The 19,011-nt window shown below is 33.5% G+C and overlaps 1 protein-coding gene and 1 pseudogene across 1 annotated transcript in view; one reads left to right on the top strand and one right to left on the bottom strand.

Annotated features, from left to right (window-relative positions):
- LOC149426613 (low density lipoprotein receptor adapter protein 1-like) overlaps window positions 1-9,225 on the bottom strand; it is a 30,049-nt gene extending 20,824 nt beyond the window's left edge. Inside the window, exon 1 of the mRNA XM_089632168.1 lies at window positions 8,983-9,225. Within this exon, the coding sequence (XP_089488294.1) occupies window positions 8,983-9,028 (46 nt within the window). The 5' untranslated portion in view covers window positions 9,029-9,225. The remainder of the gene's footprint in view (window positions 1-8,982) is intronic.
- Window positions 9,226-14,811: 5,586 nt separating this feature from the next.
- On the top strand, window positions 14,812-18,312 carry LOC149426612 (inhibitor of growth protein 5 pseudogene; annotated as a pseudogene).
- The last annotated feature ends 699 nt before the right edge of the window (window positions 18,313-19,011 follow it).

The following is a 19,011-nucleotide window of genomic DNA, read 5'->3' as shown; positions in this document are numbered from 1 at the left end:
TAAGGATGCAGGAAAAACCGAAAAACTAATAATACACGTTACCTATTTTTTTTAGATTAGTTGTTACCTGTGAAAAATCGCAAGTTGCCAGTGTTGCCACATGACTTGTGTAGTTTCACTTTTAAAATTGCCTGCGAATGTAAGCCAAAATAACCATAGTATGCACTTTTCAAAAAAAGAATCAAAATAATTCATAATTCTATAGCTAAAATATATTATAAATAGGTACTTAATCAGGAAAGTTTTTTATATATATAACAACAAAAAAAGGTACTTAATCGCTTGTCTGAATTTGAATAGATTCTTTTCATCTTTCCAATTTTGAAAAGTTCAAACTTCACGTTCACCGTCGTACGTACGTAGATGCCTACTCGCAAGGAAACTATTATATTGTAGGTACAATACAATCTGAAGTAGGTAGGTACTTCTGGACTATGTAGGTACGAGTTTAAATAGAGATTTTAAAGGAAGTGTGTTTAGTCTATTCTTATTATTTTACTGACAGAATTATAACAAATACGTACTTTTTCGATTGTAAATAATAATTTCTTATGATGACGCAATGATATGGCAATGATCTCTGACACTAATCAATCTGCGCCGCGTCGGGATCGCAATAAATCTGGTAATTATCGGAATTTAGTGAGTTGTTTTCAGCAGTCTAAGCAAGTCCGAGTCGATGTTGACTTCCTTCTGAGACGGCAATGTGGTAAGATGCTATCAGTCACAACAAATCAGGGTGAAATATAAATGTAAACAAACTTGTGCCTTGAAGTAGCGAATTGGCGAGCTAAACACTCCATGATGTGTTCAACGACAATGCGAAACGCAAAAAATGTTATGGGAACCATTCTACATGTTATTTATGCATTTTTGGGAATGTTCTAGGGCTGGAGAAGGATATTACATATTTTTTTAATATTTATTCGCAAAAAAAATTACATATTTTATAAAAAATATAGTAATTATTACACCTAATTTTATACATAAGATGTACCACCATAATAAGGGGGTATTTCACTATCTCTGATTATGTTCTGACTAAGCACTAATCCGCGGATTAGTCATTTTTTCGTTTTCACTATATCTGAATAACGCAAACGCTCGGGTTAAAGTTCGATTTGACTAATCAGTGCTCGAACTTCACGTTAGGCGCTATTCCTCGAATCAAAGATGGCGTCAAAACATTCCGAGTTTGACAGCTGAGAAGTGAGTCGAATTTTGTTGAATGAATTTGAATGCTTGTATGATCCATCCTGAATTATTTGATTGTGTTCAAAATAAGAAACAATGTATTAATTCGACACGAATCTATCTAAAATTACCTGATAATCAACATAACATAACCAAAAAAATGCACACTTCGCGGTGTGCGGACTGTGACGCATGACAGCCGTGGCAGTAGATGGAGTAACTGCAGACATTTTGCGATGTTGCCAGACTATTTCGAGTGTTATCTATCCGGAAGCTCGAAACAATGGTGAAACGGTCGCCGTTGAATAACGAAGTTATTCTGATCTTTAAAGCCAGCCAACGGATAGCTAGTCAGATATTTAGCCCGACATAGTGAAATACCCCCTAAAGCTAGGTTGTGTGTATGGGGGTTGTGTCATCTTGTTCGTTATTTTTTTATGTAATATGCCAAAGTACCTATTCAGTTTATATTTTCAGTGTGTTTTTTATCATGAAGTTTAAATTTGTTGTTGTTATTTATAATTCGGAAACTTTCAGGCAATGAATTTTAAAAAAATACTTCAAGATTCTTATAGCAGAATTGCTCAATTGTTTTTTACATTTCGGAATGCGGGTATTGACGTTTGTCTGATTAATCTATTGTTTTTAAAATGTGCATTTTTATTTAGAATATTATCTTTGTAAATTTGTGACTTTAAATTCTTTAAACAGAAGTTCTGATAAATATGTTTATGGTTTAAATAGAATTGTTTTGAATTTTAATTTTTGTGCTATGTAACGCGGTTGCGTGTGTTTTTTTATAAGTTCCCCCAAGTCACTCCATCCTATATTTGTGATTGGCAGAAGGCAAAGTATGTCATTCTGAGTAAATATTTATTTCATATATGTATCTAAAGATGTATGTAGGGAATGCAATCCCGCAAGAAAATGTCAATCCAGGTATTTGCGGGACTGAACAATCTTAGTCCCGCTGGATCCAGGTATTTGCGGGATCCAGCAGAGTGGACTTAGATATCTAATCAATCGTATAATAAAGACCTAATACCTCGATCTACCAACCTTGTTTTTAGACTTTTAAATTTATACTTATAATAAAACAAGTTCTTTGGGACATTTTAAATGATTTATTAATAGGTATACCTTTAGTTAGACATAGGTAAAGTTTAAGTCATAAATTGGCAAAGAATAAGATAAGACATACATTTACATTACATACCCGCCTCGGAACAGACTAACTTTGTCTAGTGAGGTGGGTAAAAGAAATCTATGTACACAAATGAAAATAAAATAAACGCCCGGATTGCCGGCACTGAAACTGAAATTGAACTGAAACTTAAATTTAAATAATAACGTTCACACGATAAACAATATTCTTGTACAATGAGAATCATAAGTTTAATTAAACATTATTTTGGAAATAGATTCGTAAAAAAGTTAAAGTATTAATTGTGTCATCTGATAAACGGCTTCTGATATTGGACACAAGGTAGCCAGCGGCTGAAAAAGCTCGTTCAGCTTCCACGCTGGTTGGCACAATAGTCATTAGCGCATTGTAAGTGGATTGAAGGTATGTGCCTTTTAATCCACCGGACTCGAAGTAATTCAGAGTAAGTGAGGGTAAATCTGTAGTTGCTCTCTTTCAGCTTTAAAAGATCTTGAATAACCATCATTTTTAGTGTCTTCCCGTAATTCATAACCATTAATTTGATTTAATTAGACGATGTTGGTAAGTTAAAACCCCCGGCTTTAAAAAGATCTCGCAAATCCGACGAGGTACAGAAAACTCGGAATGGTACACCATCTTTAAACACCATTCGTGATACCCTCTTTTCGATGGTATTGTTTTCGCTTGAAAAATGGTCACTGATTTTATTTGTTGATGGTTGAGGTTCACAATGAGCCGATGTGGAAGAACTGGACGTCGACGCAGTTGTAGAAGCTTCTCTGTAATCCCGCCAGTCCAGCGGGATCCCGCAAAATTTTCGACCGAGATTAGTCCCGCAAAATTTCTGCGGGATCTCGGTATTTCGGGATCCCGGTATATCGGGATTGCATTCCCTAGATGTATGTTAGTTTCCTCACTCTGTCTTTGAGTATGTTTATGTGTGTGGACCAGTTTAGGCATTGGTCTACTGTAATGCCTAGGTATTTTATTTTGGTTTTGCTTTCTATTACTAAACACAAGTTATTGCAGTTATGTGGTTGTGTATTTGTCCTGGAGAAGGTTATAATTTGTATTTCTTTAAATGTTTCTTGTTTTTTTATGATAAATGGAATATAATAAGTTTTTTTTCTAATTTAGTTTCAGTAAATTTATATCAAACCATTTTTTTAGTTTGTACATATCTGCCTTAGCCATGTTGTTTACTTCCATCCAAGTATTAGTTTTTTAGCAATACTGTGTCGACTGCGTATGAAATAATTTTGCCATATTTAGAGACATTAAATATATCGTTAACATATATGATAAATAGCAAAAGGCCTAAAACTGTACCTTGAGGTATTGAGAATTCACTATATTCAGAGTCACTAACTTGCTCAATTACCTTCTTGAGTCTTTTTTTTTCTTAATTGCCCAGTTATGTTATGTTTATACAGGTATATTATTATATATGTGAAAAACCCAAACTCTGGATCCAAGAAGCTTCCCGCTCTGCCACGACGACAGTGGTCAAAATCTCTTCAGAGATGAAATATAAATTTAAAAAAGTTGTCAATACTGAGAGGTTCTGAAAAAAATATCCTTTCATTTTCCGTAAATTAGATACTATAGATAGGTATTCGATGAATCAAACGGTGCTAGCAAGGCACTTTATAATCCGTATTTATTTTCTATAAGCCGTAGTATAAATCTTATACCGTGTCTGTGACGCTCGCCATCATAAAACCTGCTTTATTATGCCTGCCTACTGTAATGGTCGCCATGACACTTTCTAGTACTTTGGCGCCAATTTTATCGAGCCGCATAATATCGGAAACTGCTTATTAATGCCTAGAAAGGTAATCGATTCGTTCAATCAACGTACAAGGAGGTAATGTAGATTCTGGGCGATTTGATTTGATTTGAAAATATAATCTATCAATATAATATTATACACAATCGACATGATTGTATTTAAAATCTATGTTTTAATTATTTCTTTATCTACATTATCTTTCAGGGATTTTTATCATTTATTTATTAATGCAGTGAAGAACGTGGGTATAGAGTACCTACATGTTTATTTATAATAACGTTAAAATGAATATTTGAGGCACGTTATGCAATTTTGATATTTCTACATTATTAGGTTCTAGCTGGGCAGATTGCCTGTTCTAAGGGACAAAAGTTAGTGTCTAATCTGTATTAAATAAAAAAAAATCCTGTACTTTTATGTCTTCACATATTTTTTTTTTGTTTTTCTTGAAAATCGTGTATCCTTAATTATAAATGTTCTTTACAGCATAATTTTGTTCGCGACGGGAATTAAATTCGTATACTCCTAATTTAAACATTATTTTGCGATCAACAATAAATAAAAACTCGTGAAAAATCACGGGATGCTCTGATTTATTGACAAATCAGTTCTAATTTAGAAAATGACAACTACAATTTCCAAAATTAGAACTTATTGAGTGAAGAATTCAGACAAGCGATAAAATACCTATCTTTAAAATAATTAATATTTTATTTTAATTGTGGTTTTCATAATTGGAACTTATTATTTGTTCTTAATTCAGACTATCAAGTAATTTTAGGAATTTTAATTTTAGTCGTGTAATCTATCTCTATAAATAAAAAAATTAATGTTCGTTTGTTCATAATCCTAAATCTCCGAAATTTCTTCACCGATTGCTTTGAAATTTTGACACAACCTTGCATTCGAATACGCGTATGTTTTTATAAACATACGCGTATGACAGGCAGACTGAGCTACAGCAACACGTGGCGGGGGTACATCTAATAATTTTATAAATCCGTATTACGAAATAACGGTTTGTCTGATATTCTTCAACATTCCGTGAATTTGTAATGAACACATCAGGAGCAAATAAGGAGTCGGGATAATTGCAGAGAACGGCGCAGCGCGGGAAAGTACCTGTTAGTTGTACAAGTGTTCAGCGGCAATATATAGTGGTGCAGTATACTGCTAGTGTCTGGGCGTCTGGGCACGTCTGGGCCTCCTACCTTCTCGGTCTCCTGCGGCCCCGGGCGTTGCGTCAGCCCTTACTATGCCGGCAACGGAAGGATTGCATCAGCTCGGCTCAGTGGCTCGACTCTCAGCTGGACTTACTGATGTCTGGCGATCTACTCATGATCTACTCCCTCCGTACACGCGTATATTATATCTACAACTCTATATATGAGCACAGATTCACGTGCCTACAAATATCTCGCGCGAATCTGACGCGAATCTAACTTGATTCTGTTTATTATTTTTAAACGTAAAATTCCTTCGAATCCCACATTTACGTCACAAAATTTATTGTGACATTATTGAATTGTTTATTTTCTTGTCGATTACATTATAAGAGGAACCGAACCGATAGAGAACGCTTGAAAGCATTTATTACCTTGAACCAAAGATATTCAGATCAAAATGTAATTTTACAGTTATCGCGGCCGAAATAATTGAACGTAATTGCATAATTATTGCATGTCCATAGTAATAATTTATTATTTGCATTTTGCACAGGTTCTCTTGCTATTGATAATTGGTGCCTTAATCATAATGATGGAGTTGACGAGCGCGTAACATTTTTACCGTTTTTTTTTCTTCATCAATACATTTCCCATTTATTACACAACAATCAAACGACGTATGTCTCATTACGGTGTTAGATACAAGACATTTAGTTTTACAAAAATCTTTATAAAACTATTCCAACAAAACTGTAATATTTGTCCATACTAATCACTCAACAAAAGCTTTTATTTTAGAAATTGAAAGGTTTCGTGTTTTTTATTTTGCGTTTTGTTTACCCTACCCTACGAGCAAATTATAACGCCAATAATATCGCAAAATGATTGGTTTACATTGGTTATATTTATTACTAGTTCATATTTCATTTATTATTACTCATTTTAATTATGTGCTGTTTGTTTCTATAGCTTATTTTTCATTTTTTTATAAATTCAAAATACATGCTTAGATACTACATGGAGAAAAATCAGTTAGGATTCTTTATCAAAATACTGTTAAAAATGTGACTGCATGACCATTTCCTGGTAAAATATTAGTCATTCAGAATATATCTGAACACGTGTTCACGCAGGTGGCCTTGTCCGAATAAATATAATGGATGAGATGCAATAATATTATATTTTTTAAGAACACGTGTTCTCATTTTCTCATAACATAATCGAATTTGTCAATTCATTCTTCATAGGCCTCCAGTCTCGTTTTTAACATGAAAACGAACAATTTGACTATTTTTTAGTAAATCAACAATATTTCATATCAGTATATAAGTTTTAGCCGTGTATAGTTAAAGTTGTGTATAAAAAGTGGCCTAGAAACAGATATTTATCTACGTCCGTTTCCCTTAAATAAGGAAAATAAAAATAATTAGTTGAAATTAATAAAATACTTAGTTTTTACCACTTTTATAGTTTATAGAGTATTATTAAAACCCTGAAGAAGTGAGCGTTCCTCATGAAACATGTTAGTATTTATAAACAATAAAAGTGGTAAATACTAAGTATTTTATTAATTTCAATTAAAATGGTGCCACAAAATAAGTTTGCTGTGTTAGAAGAAAATAATTAGTTCTACATTTGTTTTCGACCACCCTGTGGAAGAGACTGCACTTAATTTGCAAACATCTACGTACGAAATAAACTTGCCATGACACATATTTTCGGACATACAAGTACCTACCGCGAGTGTAATAATGGTAATAATAACCTAATTATCTATTAGACATAGACAAAATGATTTCATCAGTCTATAGATAATATAGTCTATGGAGCAGCAGAATTGACACAAAAACCAGCGGTTTAAATCTCTCTTACAGCCCCTCAAATAGTAATTTGAAGCTATTAGAAAGGAAGGCTGCGATTTATTGGGCGTGTTTCTATCGAAAAGGAACCTAATTATGAATATTGCATTCGAGATTGTTAAATAATAATAACAAGTTTATTTTGCACTCACGTTTTATATATAAAAAAATGGTCTAGTGTATTGCCGTAATTCGCTAAGACAAATGAAACATCGGACCTTTTTGCGCGGGCTCCATCACGTGAAGAAAATGCAACAGATTGCAGATTGACACAATAAGGTCTCGAGCTTCTGGTGCTTTATCAAAATGGATCTAAACAATACGAATATGTACAAAACCTAAAACTACTCCCATTTGCACAGCTTCAAATTCGCATAAGAATATACTACAACTGAGTAAATTTAAATAGCTCGCAATTTGAATATTTGGATAGCAAGAAAACGTCTATTAAATCATTTTCACATCGTATTGAATTTTTGTTGGCAGTGAAAAAACATCAGGCTCAATAGGTGGATAGGTTAAGTTAGGTTAGGGTTTATTATTATTTGCTATCAATCCTATTCAACTTGCTAATCACAATTGGCTGCTCAACTGACTAAATTTTCCAGTAAAAACCATTTTAGAGCTGACCAATAACACAATATTATGGTGATCATTTAAATGACAGCCTATATATAATATAGCAAATTTACACATAATGTATATATATATGTAAATATGCTATATATATCCCCAATGGGGATGCCAAAGTCTCACTGGCTCCAGATGACTGGATGGGAGCAGCTGGGACTCTTTTGCAGGTATTCACATAAAAAATAAAACATTTAAAAAAAAAAGAACAATTATAACATCAAAATGTTAGAGGTGAAAATACGATAGGTGTTTTTTAATCTTTGAATGATTAGCTATCGAAAAATTCTATTTCTGAACTAAAAAAAATGACATTACGATAACTACAAAAGTACGTACGCCTTTGTTTATCAAAATTTCGGGGTCATAGTACAACTTCTTCAACGACAAATTGCACCTGATTGCAGTTGAATAATTGTTTAACCATTAATATTTAGATATTTACGTATCGTTCAAATATTTTTTCTGCATTACCTATAGATCTTCCAGTTCATTAGTCAGACATTTCCACTGTTTTGAGATAACAAGGCAAGATAGTAATATTCTAGTGGTCGCCATAAATCAAATATTTTTATTATGCGATGTTTAAAACAGTATTTCAATTGGTGTCTGAATATTAAGTACTAACTGATTACAATAATTAAGCTATAATAACTTCTAAAATCAAATAAATGTATAAAACAATAAAACATATTAGGTACTTACAATATGTTTGAAGTGATGTTTGCGTAATTTCTCAAGCGGAAAATATATTTTGATTAAAATTATAAAAGAAATGTAAAAAAAACTCAGGCTGAAGTAGACGGAAAAAACTTAAATTTTTCTTGGAAATTTAATATTCCTATTTTAAAAACTTATATATTTAGATTTGTAAAACAAAATATCTATTTCGCAATAGTTTTATAAACGCGTACATATGTATGTTATGAATTTATAAGTTACATGACTCCACGGTTCAGTTCTCCACTAGAAGGTATCGTGGAAAGCACATTATTACGTAGACTCCTGAAAGATTTTCCAAGTGGCAGATAATAAGTAACCTCAGGTGTACAGTTTCCAGTTACAGTGCGGCAAAAGTATATCAAAGTTGTCACTCCATGTTGTGTTAAAGTCTACGAGTCCAATTATAAACGAGTATCTAAAGCGGCTCTTATAAAACATTAGAAATGTACTTACTTCTGTGTTTTGAGTTGTTTTTCCAGATTTTCTTCAGGAGAGACATAGCGATACACTACTTAACGCTGGTATTAATCAAACTATTTACTTTTATAGAGCAGTTTAAAAAAATAATTATCAATGTGCTTGATTATTTAATAACAGATAAATCCCGATTTGCTTTGCGATACACTGACAGATTACTGTTTGAGTTGAGGTCTCGTGTCGGATGCTGGTGTGAAGCAACTGATAGGAACTAGTGGTGCTAGTGGGTCACGACCGGTGGGTGTAGCAGTGGGCTGAGGGGGGTGCGACGAGGGCGGGTAGGGCGGGGGCGCGGGGCTGAAGAGGGCCAGATGGGGCTGTGACCGCCCCAGATGCGCCCCAGTCCGCTATATGCGTTGCATTAGTTGCTTCTACGCATTGTTCTAACACTTCATTACTAACAAGTAGATGACTTGACTGGGTTATCACAGTTTGCCAAGAAATGGTCCAAGACGAAATTGGCCATATTTTACGTTCCTTTCTTTGGAAGGTATATCCATAATAATGCAGTATATAGGTAGACCTAAAAAGATGGTACAGAGATTCTACAAATAATCGACATTTCATTACAAATATTGTTCATACAGGTGTGTTTGGTTTTCCTAGTGGCGCAGAAGATAGGAACACGAATACGAAAATATTTGTCACTTTAATGTTTTAAGGAAACATTTTACCAGAACTACACTGGGATTGTTTATTCCGATTTTTATTTATTTGTGATAAAAAATATTACTGTTGAATCGGAGTAATTTTAATATATCTCCAACTCCAGCGATGGTAATAAAACATTATAGAAAATGTTTATACTTACTACGAGACATGGAGACAGACACCTACAATCTACAATGCTTTCCATAATAAATTATCTTGTAAATTCAATTAACTTTATTATTGTATATTGTTGTTCAGGTCATCGGTAGCGCAAGTTAAAGGTCGGTTTATCTATTTCTTCAAGTTGGAACGTCCGATAAGAATCGGAGAAAATTCACAGTCCCGCCAGATAGAGTAGATGAATCAGAGAAAATAATCGATTATTTTTTTAGAAAAGAGCCGGTGGATCAAAATGAAAAACACTTACCTACAGCTAAAGTGGAGCATAGATAGATTCATCTTTAGGTGTTTTACCAAATTAAATAATAATTGGCTACATTAAACTTTCCTTTACTTTTGGCAGATCGTGTTTCCGCAATGCAATGTTTCAGTGCATACAATATATCGACGTATACTCATACGCCAGATTCTCAATGCGATTCTTGGAAAGCTCAATTGGCACGCGCCTTTGGTTAAATATCGCCGTTTTTCATTGAGAGCCAAGACTTGACACGCTTTTGGTAGCAAACTGCTAAATAAAATTGCTGGTCTGAAAGTCCGGTCAATAGGAAAAAAAATTCCGAGTGACCTATAGAAAAATAATTCATATTCGTTGAACAAATAACAGTAGGTACCTTACCTATTTCTGTCTGAAAGGTAGCGCTAATTCTGTCAAAGAATACTGACTTTACAAAGGTACACTATTGCATCACCACCTTCTCAAAGTCAAAGTACGACCTTATATTTGAGATGGGCCATGCCACAATCAATAAGAATCATTGTTGTAGCATTTATAAACCAACTCGTAATAAATTAGAAAATATTGATTGGTTTATTCAACGGTGTTTTGAAAATACTATTTCAATTTCACTTTGGTATTCTATATAATAGTATATTAAAGTATAAGTGGATAAACAGGTCTTTAAAACACGCGCGATTTTTCGAGCACGACGGCGTAGCCGAGTGCTCGAAATAAAGCAAGTGTTTTAAAGACCAGTTATCCACGAATACTTTACGCTATTTTTTTTATTGGTACACTTTGAAAACATAAATATTGATATTATTATTAAAAATTTGGAAATAAGAACTATTAATGAATTCGTGATGTGACATCACAATATCTTGTTGTCATGGAAATGAAAAACACAAACATTAATTTGCAATCTGTCACATAAGATTAATAGTTGGATTTATAGTTAAAAGTTGACATAGACTTCACATTTTGTTGATTTGTTGATGTTGCCATGGTAACTTTAAAAAACGCGCGTTCCATAAAGTGCGATTTAAACACGCTAGAGCGTACTTTAAATGAGTAAAAAAGGGCACCAATAAAAAAATGTTATTTTTTACTTAATGTAGTTTACGAGAATAAACCAATAAGATTTGGTTTTTGTAAACTCTGTTTACTGCTGTCAAAGTTAAGTTTTTAAAAAATGAACTCGTAAAAAAAATTTAAATACAAAATACAATACATTTATTTTTTAATGTATTTAAAAATAAAAATTAGTAAAGTTTTGGTTTGTTTGAGGTTTTGCGCTAACAACCTCGCCAAATGCCGATCGGGTAGGACAAAATTAGGCCAATGACTTATGGGTATATTGCAGATCAGAAAAATGCACTGTCTTGGTATTAAAATAGGCAAAAAGGTAGGTACCAACCTACCTACTATCCACTCTTCCTGTAGTCTGTATTCGAACAAGTACCTACTCGTATATGTCTTATTTTTATTTATTAAAATCAATTACATCAGTAAACGATACACAGTATTTGTTGATTGTTATCAAGTTTAATTTGCAGAACTCCATTTTATTTTTACTTTTACATATTCAATAATATTTAATATACACAATATTTATGTATAAGTGGTAGGTATTTAAATGACATGGAATGGAGACAGGATTGGATACAACATACGAAATCGGTAGGTACCTAACCTAAAACTAAAAATCAAACCACAAAAAGTTACCTTCGTTATTCTTAATATTATTAAAAAGAAAGAGAGTGGTCGGTCTACAATATACTCTGCACGCACATCTCGAATGACTTTTCGGTGGAGTGCACCTCGTGCCTTGCAAGGTGATAGGAAAGTGGAGTAGAGAGTAAGGAAGCGCTATACAAAAATGTTACAAATTTTCGCTGTTTCAGATACAGAAGGTAAGAAAGAGTTTATACATTTCTACTCGATCACTACTGACTGTGTGCGGACGTGTAGGTAGGTACAAACCTACTAAATCGGAACACCATCCACTGCAGCAGCAGCAGCTGATGCAACTTTCCTGTCAAAATCGTGTACCTGCCGAACAGAGTACCTAGCACGGTCGATCGATAAGGATTTTATCGATAATGTCGGTAACTTGTAATCGTTCCTGAACATGATTGCAGACCGCCAACGAAAAAAACAATGGTATGTATCCTCCACATTGGTAATAAAAAAATATTTAAGAAAAAAAATATTTATAACTAGCGCCAAAACCACATGATTGTTATTTTTCAATATATCTATTTGAACGTCACTTTTTTTTCTTGAACAAATGTACGAAAGAAGTTAAATCTTGAAAGTAGAAACTAACCCACTTCCCGACATCGAGCTGAAACTCGGCGGATTTACTCGTTGTCGATGATAATGCATTCTTCAATAATTTTAGAATTTTTTAAAGATTATCGTTTTTAACAATACTAAAATATTTCTCCGAAAAACAGAATTCGAAAACTTTTGTTGGTTCGCCATTCGATCTAGAATAATTTTGGCCTGCGGCGCTTTTTCCGAGGATTTGTAAATTTTACATTTCATTTCATTCCCTTTACCCACACCACACACATTCCTCAATTGGGGATAACATGGAAAAAAAATTGCCTTTGGCGCTTTTCCGTGTTTTCCGAGTTAGTACCTAACTAATTTTCCACTCTCCTCGCTCTCGTCACGTACTCCGGTTGGGGATGCCATGCTTCCACAGTCTCCGAGGTTGTTGAGGAATTGAAACTAATATGCGATGTACGCAATTCTTTTCGAAGATTTTTTTAATATACCTACACAGTGGACGAGTAGAAAAATTATTATATATTAAAAAAATAAATATACATTAGTAAAACTGTATTTTTAATTTTTATTGGACCTTTCCAGATGCAAAAAAATATTTTCATAAGTAAATTGTGTAATACCATAATGTAATACCATATAGTAATATACTCGTAAGTCCAACTTTATAATATGTGATTTGAGTGCAGTGTTTTAAAAGTGAATATTCGGAAATTTTGCTCAAAAATATTCGATATTCGAAACGAACGTCGATCGGTAAATGCACCCCAAATGTTTTCAACGGAATTCTCGGAAACTCTGAAAGCAAGTGTTTTGCTAAGCCCAGGGTAATTTATTATCCCGTCGCTTTTTATTACGGGCAGAATGCACCACTTCAACAATCACCAGGAACAGGATTACATGGAGATGAATGATGGACTAGCCGAACGTCACAGCAGTGCTGCCAGGGTCTCTTATCTATCTGAGGTGTCAGCGCTTTATTAGCAGCAGACACACACCTGGACGGATGACGAACCTCGTGCTGGCAGCTGGTCCAGTTTCTTCACCACCAAAGATTCTTGCTGCAGAGTCTCCATTTTCTATCTTCGTCGAACGTCACAGCGGTGCTGCTAAGGTCTGGTATCTGTGAGAGGATATTGTGTCAGCGCTTTGTTAGCAGCAGACACATACCTGGACGGATGACGAACCTCGTGCTGGCATTGTTGGTGGACGCGATGGACTCTTTCGCTGCAGCAGCTGGACCAGTTTCATCACCACCTGGGATTCTTGCTGCAGAATCTCCATCTTCTATCTTCGTGTCACCTGTTTCTTCACTTCATTTTACTTAACTTAAATTCAGTTTATTTTTTTAACATTTATATTTTTTGTAATACCTGCATCAATTGTAAAGCGCCCCTGAGGTGATATCTCACAAAAGCGGCGCTATACAAATTGTCCAGTAAATAAATAAATAAATAAAAGGTCTCTTTAACTGTCAGTTCATTTTCAATAGCAGGCAGTGGTAATATACATTTCAAAGTGATGATAACGGTGTGTATTTATTATCCTTTTCAATTATTTTAAACTTTTAAATATGCTCATAAATCTCAAAATCACGATTAGATGGCATAGCACTGTCTTGGTTTAGTGTTTCTCTCTTTAAAAAGTGGCCCCGAAACATAGTATGCCCATGGGCCCCTTTACAATTTAAGACGGCCCTGTGCACTTTCGAGCGACGCCGGGGATGAAGGAACTTAAAAATAATTTTAAGTTTGTAATGTTTGTATCGAATCGAACGGATGAAAAATTATTTAAAAAATGTATTATTTAGGTATTTATAATATTTGTAAAAAAGCTTCTAGCAATATTAAAAAAAACATTCAAAATATTCCCAGTGTTGAAGATAAAAAATTATATTCAAAACAAATACCAACTTTCCTTTACAAGAACCTAAACACATTAAAAACTTCACAAATTTCTCGCAATACTAGAACAAGACATCACACCAACTACTAATATCAAAAACCAACACATCCTTTGGACAAAAACACTACAGATTCCAGGCTATAAAACTATACAATTCACTTCCAACACAATACAAAACATCTAATCTTACAGAATACAAAAAACACATATGGAACTGGCTACAATTCTTTTAATATTTAATTTTGTTATATTTCACATTTGTTTTTGTTAAAACTATGTAAAAATCAATTTTATTTTTAATTTTTATTGTTTCTCTGTATAACTAACTCTACTGTATTGTTTACTATTATATAACTTAACCATTGAAAAATTTCTCCACAACACAGGTGAACTCCTAGCGTGGAGGACAATATACCATACCTTTGTAATACTCATATTAAAAAAAAAAAAAAAAACGGCACAACTATACCCCGTATTGGCTGTCATGTGGGCACGTAAGCACCACTAGCATGTATAATAGCCTAAAATTGTTTAAGAAGTTCTGTGATGTTTACGTTCGTATTTTGACATTTTATCTGACATTTTCTATTTTATTCGCGGGAACGAATGTGCTGTATTTTTGTTTTTTATTATTTCTAATTCTTTAAGCTAATTGTAACACTCCAAATTGAACTTTTTTTTGATATCGTAAAATACTACTCCATTATGACGTCGGCGCTTTATTTGGAGCATTATCTGGACAGTTTACAACATCTGCCAATAGAATTACAAAGAAATTTTAAATTGATGAGAGATCTCGATGATAGAGCTCATGGTTTGATGAAGACAATCGATCTTAATGCTGACGAATTGCTGCCCAGTATTCCTTCCATGGACAATACTACCAGAAAGGAAAAAGTGAATTCAATTCAAGGACTCTTTAATAAAGCCAAAGAGTACTGTGATGACAAAGTTCAGCTCGCTATACAGACATACGAGCTGGTGGATAAACATATTAGACGTTTGGACGCTGATTTAGCCCGGTTTGATGCAGAAATTCAAGACAAAGCACTAAATTCAAGAGCTGCGCAACTGGCATCCGGGGACCAAGACTCTGGATCTGCGAGCACCAAGAGAGGAAGAAAAAAAATAAGGGGGGGTGGGAATACAGGAGTTGTGGCGGCGGGAAAGAAGAAGCGCTCCGGAGCTTCCAGTGACGAAGACGGAAACACTACCAGCGGAAGATCCACCGTCACCAACAAGAAGAAACACCAGCGCAAGGGAATCGGAACAGGGGTAGGAGGAGTCAAGGGCCAAGATGATGAAGAGGATGAACTGTCCTCAGGCATGGGACACCCCAGTGATGTTTTGGATATGCCGGTGGACCCTAATGAGCCCACCTACTGCCTGTGCCACCAAGTGTCCTACGGGGAGATGATTGGCTGCGATAACCCCGACTGCCCCATCGAGTGGTTCCACTTTGCCTGTGTGGGTCTCACCATCAAGCCCAAGGGCAAATGGTACTGCCCCAAGTGTACTCAGGACAGAAAAAGGAAATGAAAGGTACCTGTCAAATCAATCTGAGGTTAAAATCCAACACATTTAGAATCTGACCTATTATATTTTCTTACAGGACGAGTATGACACTACATTCTTGAGAAATAGCCAATATATTCATTATTTCTTACAAATCCGTACTTCATATCACAAGAAAATGTATATTATTAAGCTTTATAAGCCGTTGCCAAATACTTTATTTTTTAGAAGGCAATGTTTTATTATTATTAAGTACAAATAAAAGCTTCTGTATCAATAAATCAATACTGAAAACGGTAAATTGGACGATTGAGGATATAATCCAACTAATTATACCATACTAAATCTACACTTTTAATACATAATTTGTGTTAATCTAGTTGGGACAAGCAGGGCTGAGCCTGTGCAGGCCCAATTGAAGCAGTCCACTCCGGGTGCTCATAATGCCTAACACAGGTTTTGAGGCCTTGAGGTTTTTTCTAACGTCACGGCCGGTTCTGGGGACAAGTGATAATATCTGCTATGTCTTGAACTGAACTCTTGAATAATAATTGAGAGAGTATCACCGAACAGAAGATGGACGCAACAATTATATACGTAATTAAATATACTAATTTCAGTCTGTGATGTGAAATATTCCCATAATGAACTCAAATTTGCTTTGAATTTTTTCAATTTTGGAGCCGATGCAGTGGCGGTTTGTGGGGTTGAAAAGTGAGGAGGCACACAGATATTTTTTTTACTGGCGCTACCCTGACTCCGGGCGAAAATAAAGGTCCTGCGTGAATTTCTTTAATTTGTTTTAAATCCCCATATCTTCCAAAATATTTTAATAAAAATTTCTATGTAGTAATATGCTCATACCGGCTTTCTTTAAATACGCCCGACATCTCTCGCTCGCTTGCACTTAGGAGTTGAGTGGGTGTGGAACAGAGAAAGAGATTCGAATCGGGTTTCACGGTCATAACCCTCATTCCGGGAATTGAATCATTTCAATTACAAATAATATACTATCCTTTTGTTGAATTACGAGTTAATTATCTACATCCATCTATAATAATAATGTGCAGCCTGGCGAGCGGGAATCTGTGTGAGGCTAACCACCGAAATCGGTAGATAATATACATATTATTATCATGATTTACATATTATAAAGACAGCCAGTTATAGTGAAATTCTAAAAATATAAATGGGTAATATTTAAATTGAAGTATCTTAGGCTTACTTTTACTATATTTTGGAAGTATTTCTCTCTTTTCTCCTCTATTTTTTTAGGGGAGGCACAGCCTTCCCTGCCTCATTGCGCGAACCACCAATGAACTGAAGATTGTGTGAATTCAAATAAGAGATAGTGTGGGTATCTACCCACAATCATAAAAGTATTAATAATTCTATACGTATTTGAAATGTGTATTTCTTTTGTTAAAATTTTTGACAAAATATTTTTCAAGTTTACTAAAGGTGTTCATTCAAAATTTAAATTTCTTACATCTTTATAATTTGTTAACAAAAAAATATAATTGTGTTATACAAAAAATTGGCAATATTAGTTTTTGAAAGGCAATATGATACTGAGGGAAATATATTCTGCAATAATAATATCCCGTGACTTCACAGGTTGCGCTCTAACAATATAGTTTGAAGGCTTTTAACAGAGTTCCATTTGAATATTTATAATAAGCAATTTTTAAGCTTGACATCTATTTTACAGCCTTACAATCAATTCCCAAGGTTAGCAATGTCAGTTTAAATATACATAGCTACTAAAATGCAATATAAAATCTGAAACCAAAAATTTTAAAACGTCATGTTATTATATTACCTATCTTAACCCCATCACACTCTTCAGAATAATGCTAGTCTCACATGCACGCTGTACTTTCAAAATATATATAGGCTTGGCCTATTTCACCATACCGCTCACCATTCATTCTCATTGGGAATGTACGACGAGCATTATGCTGAAATAGGCCAAGTCAACATATATTATTAGAGTGTAGTATACGTGTAAGACTAGCTTAAAGCCGAAAGTCTATTTATATGTATTGAAAGCTGGACAGAAAAAAAAACAATAATATATTATTTTTTTAAGAGTTTATGTAATTTTGACTTAATATGATTTCTCCTTAGGGTGCATCAAAAGTCAATGAATGACCATAATAGAAAAATTGACCAAATAATACTTATCATTGTTGATGTGGTACTGCAGAGCAGATTTACGTTATTGTAAAATGTAAGTTATTGTTAAAAATTATTAAGAATTGACCTGCATTTTCTAAGACAAAGAATATTTTTTTTAAATAATTCTTCAAAATACATAACATTTTGAATAATAGCTCTTTAAGTATATATATACATTAAATATTCACAAGGTATTGCAGAGAATATTTATCTTGTAAGTTACTGTAATAATATAAATTATTGCCCTACATATTCTAAGATCTTATTATTTTCAAATAATATTTTTGAATAAAAAAAAATATTCTTCAAGTTGTAAATTATTTTTTATAATAGTTCTTTTAATATAGAATAAATATATACGAGGCTAACAAATAATTATAAATATATTGTTTATATTTGTTACATTATAATATATTAAATTTATCAGGTTTTGCCATGGTTTGGCTACTTACCATAATCATTTACTTTTCTAGTAATTACTATTATTATTTGTGGATAAAAAATTGTTTATTTATATTTGTTGCAAAGCATTAGACGATACAGGTACCTTTACAGTTTTTTATTTAAAAAAAATACACCATACTAATTTGTAATGTCCAACACTTGATTATTGTGTTGTCATAAATTACTACCCATTCTAACGATGACAGTGAAGAAATGCATATTTTATATGATTTATAATAACAAAGTTTTTGTTATAACTAACCTTTTTGTCAATGATGTCAAGCCAAATGTGATGTGGGAATGTTATAACAAACTAATAATCTATTGACAAATAAATGTTTTATTATTATGATAAATATTTTAATGTAATTTAAATTGTCTTTTTAAAAGAAATTTATAGTAGGTACCTAACTAAATATTTAAGTATTCTTCTCGTGAAGGATAACACTGATTTTTTTGTATATGCATCTAATGTTCTAATCCCATGTACTTTGTTAAGGGGAATGGCTGTAGGGCCTTTTACATACAAAACTTAAATTTGGATTTGAGTCCAAAATAATTAACCAAACTGAAAAATTATTTTTTCAATAATCATCAAAATTATTAACTCACAA

Source organism: Hesperophylax consimilis, chromosome 1 (genome assembly GCF_061612785.1).
Source record: "Hesperophylax consimilis isolate HC1 chromosome 1, BYU_Hcon_1.0, whole genome shotgun sequence".
NCBI classification, from domain to species: Eukaryota; Metazoa; Arthropoda; class Insecta; order Trichoptera; family Limnephilidae; genus Hesperophylax; species Hesperophylax consimilis.
This window is presented reverse-complemented; position numbering and strand designations above follow the sequence as displayed.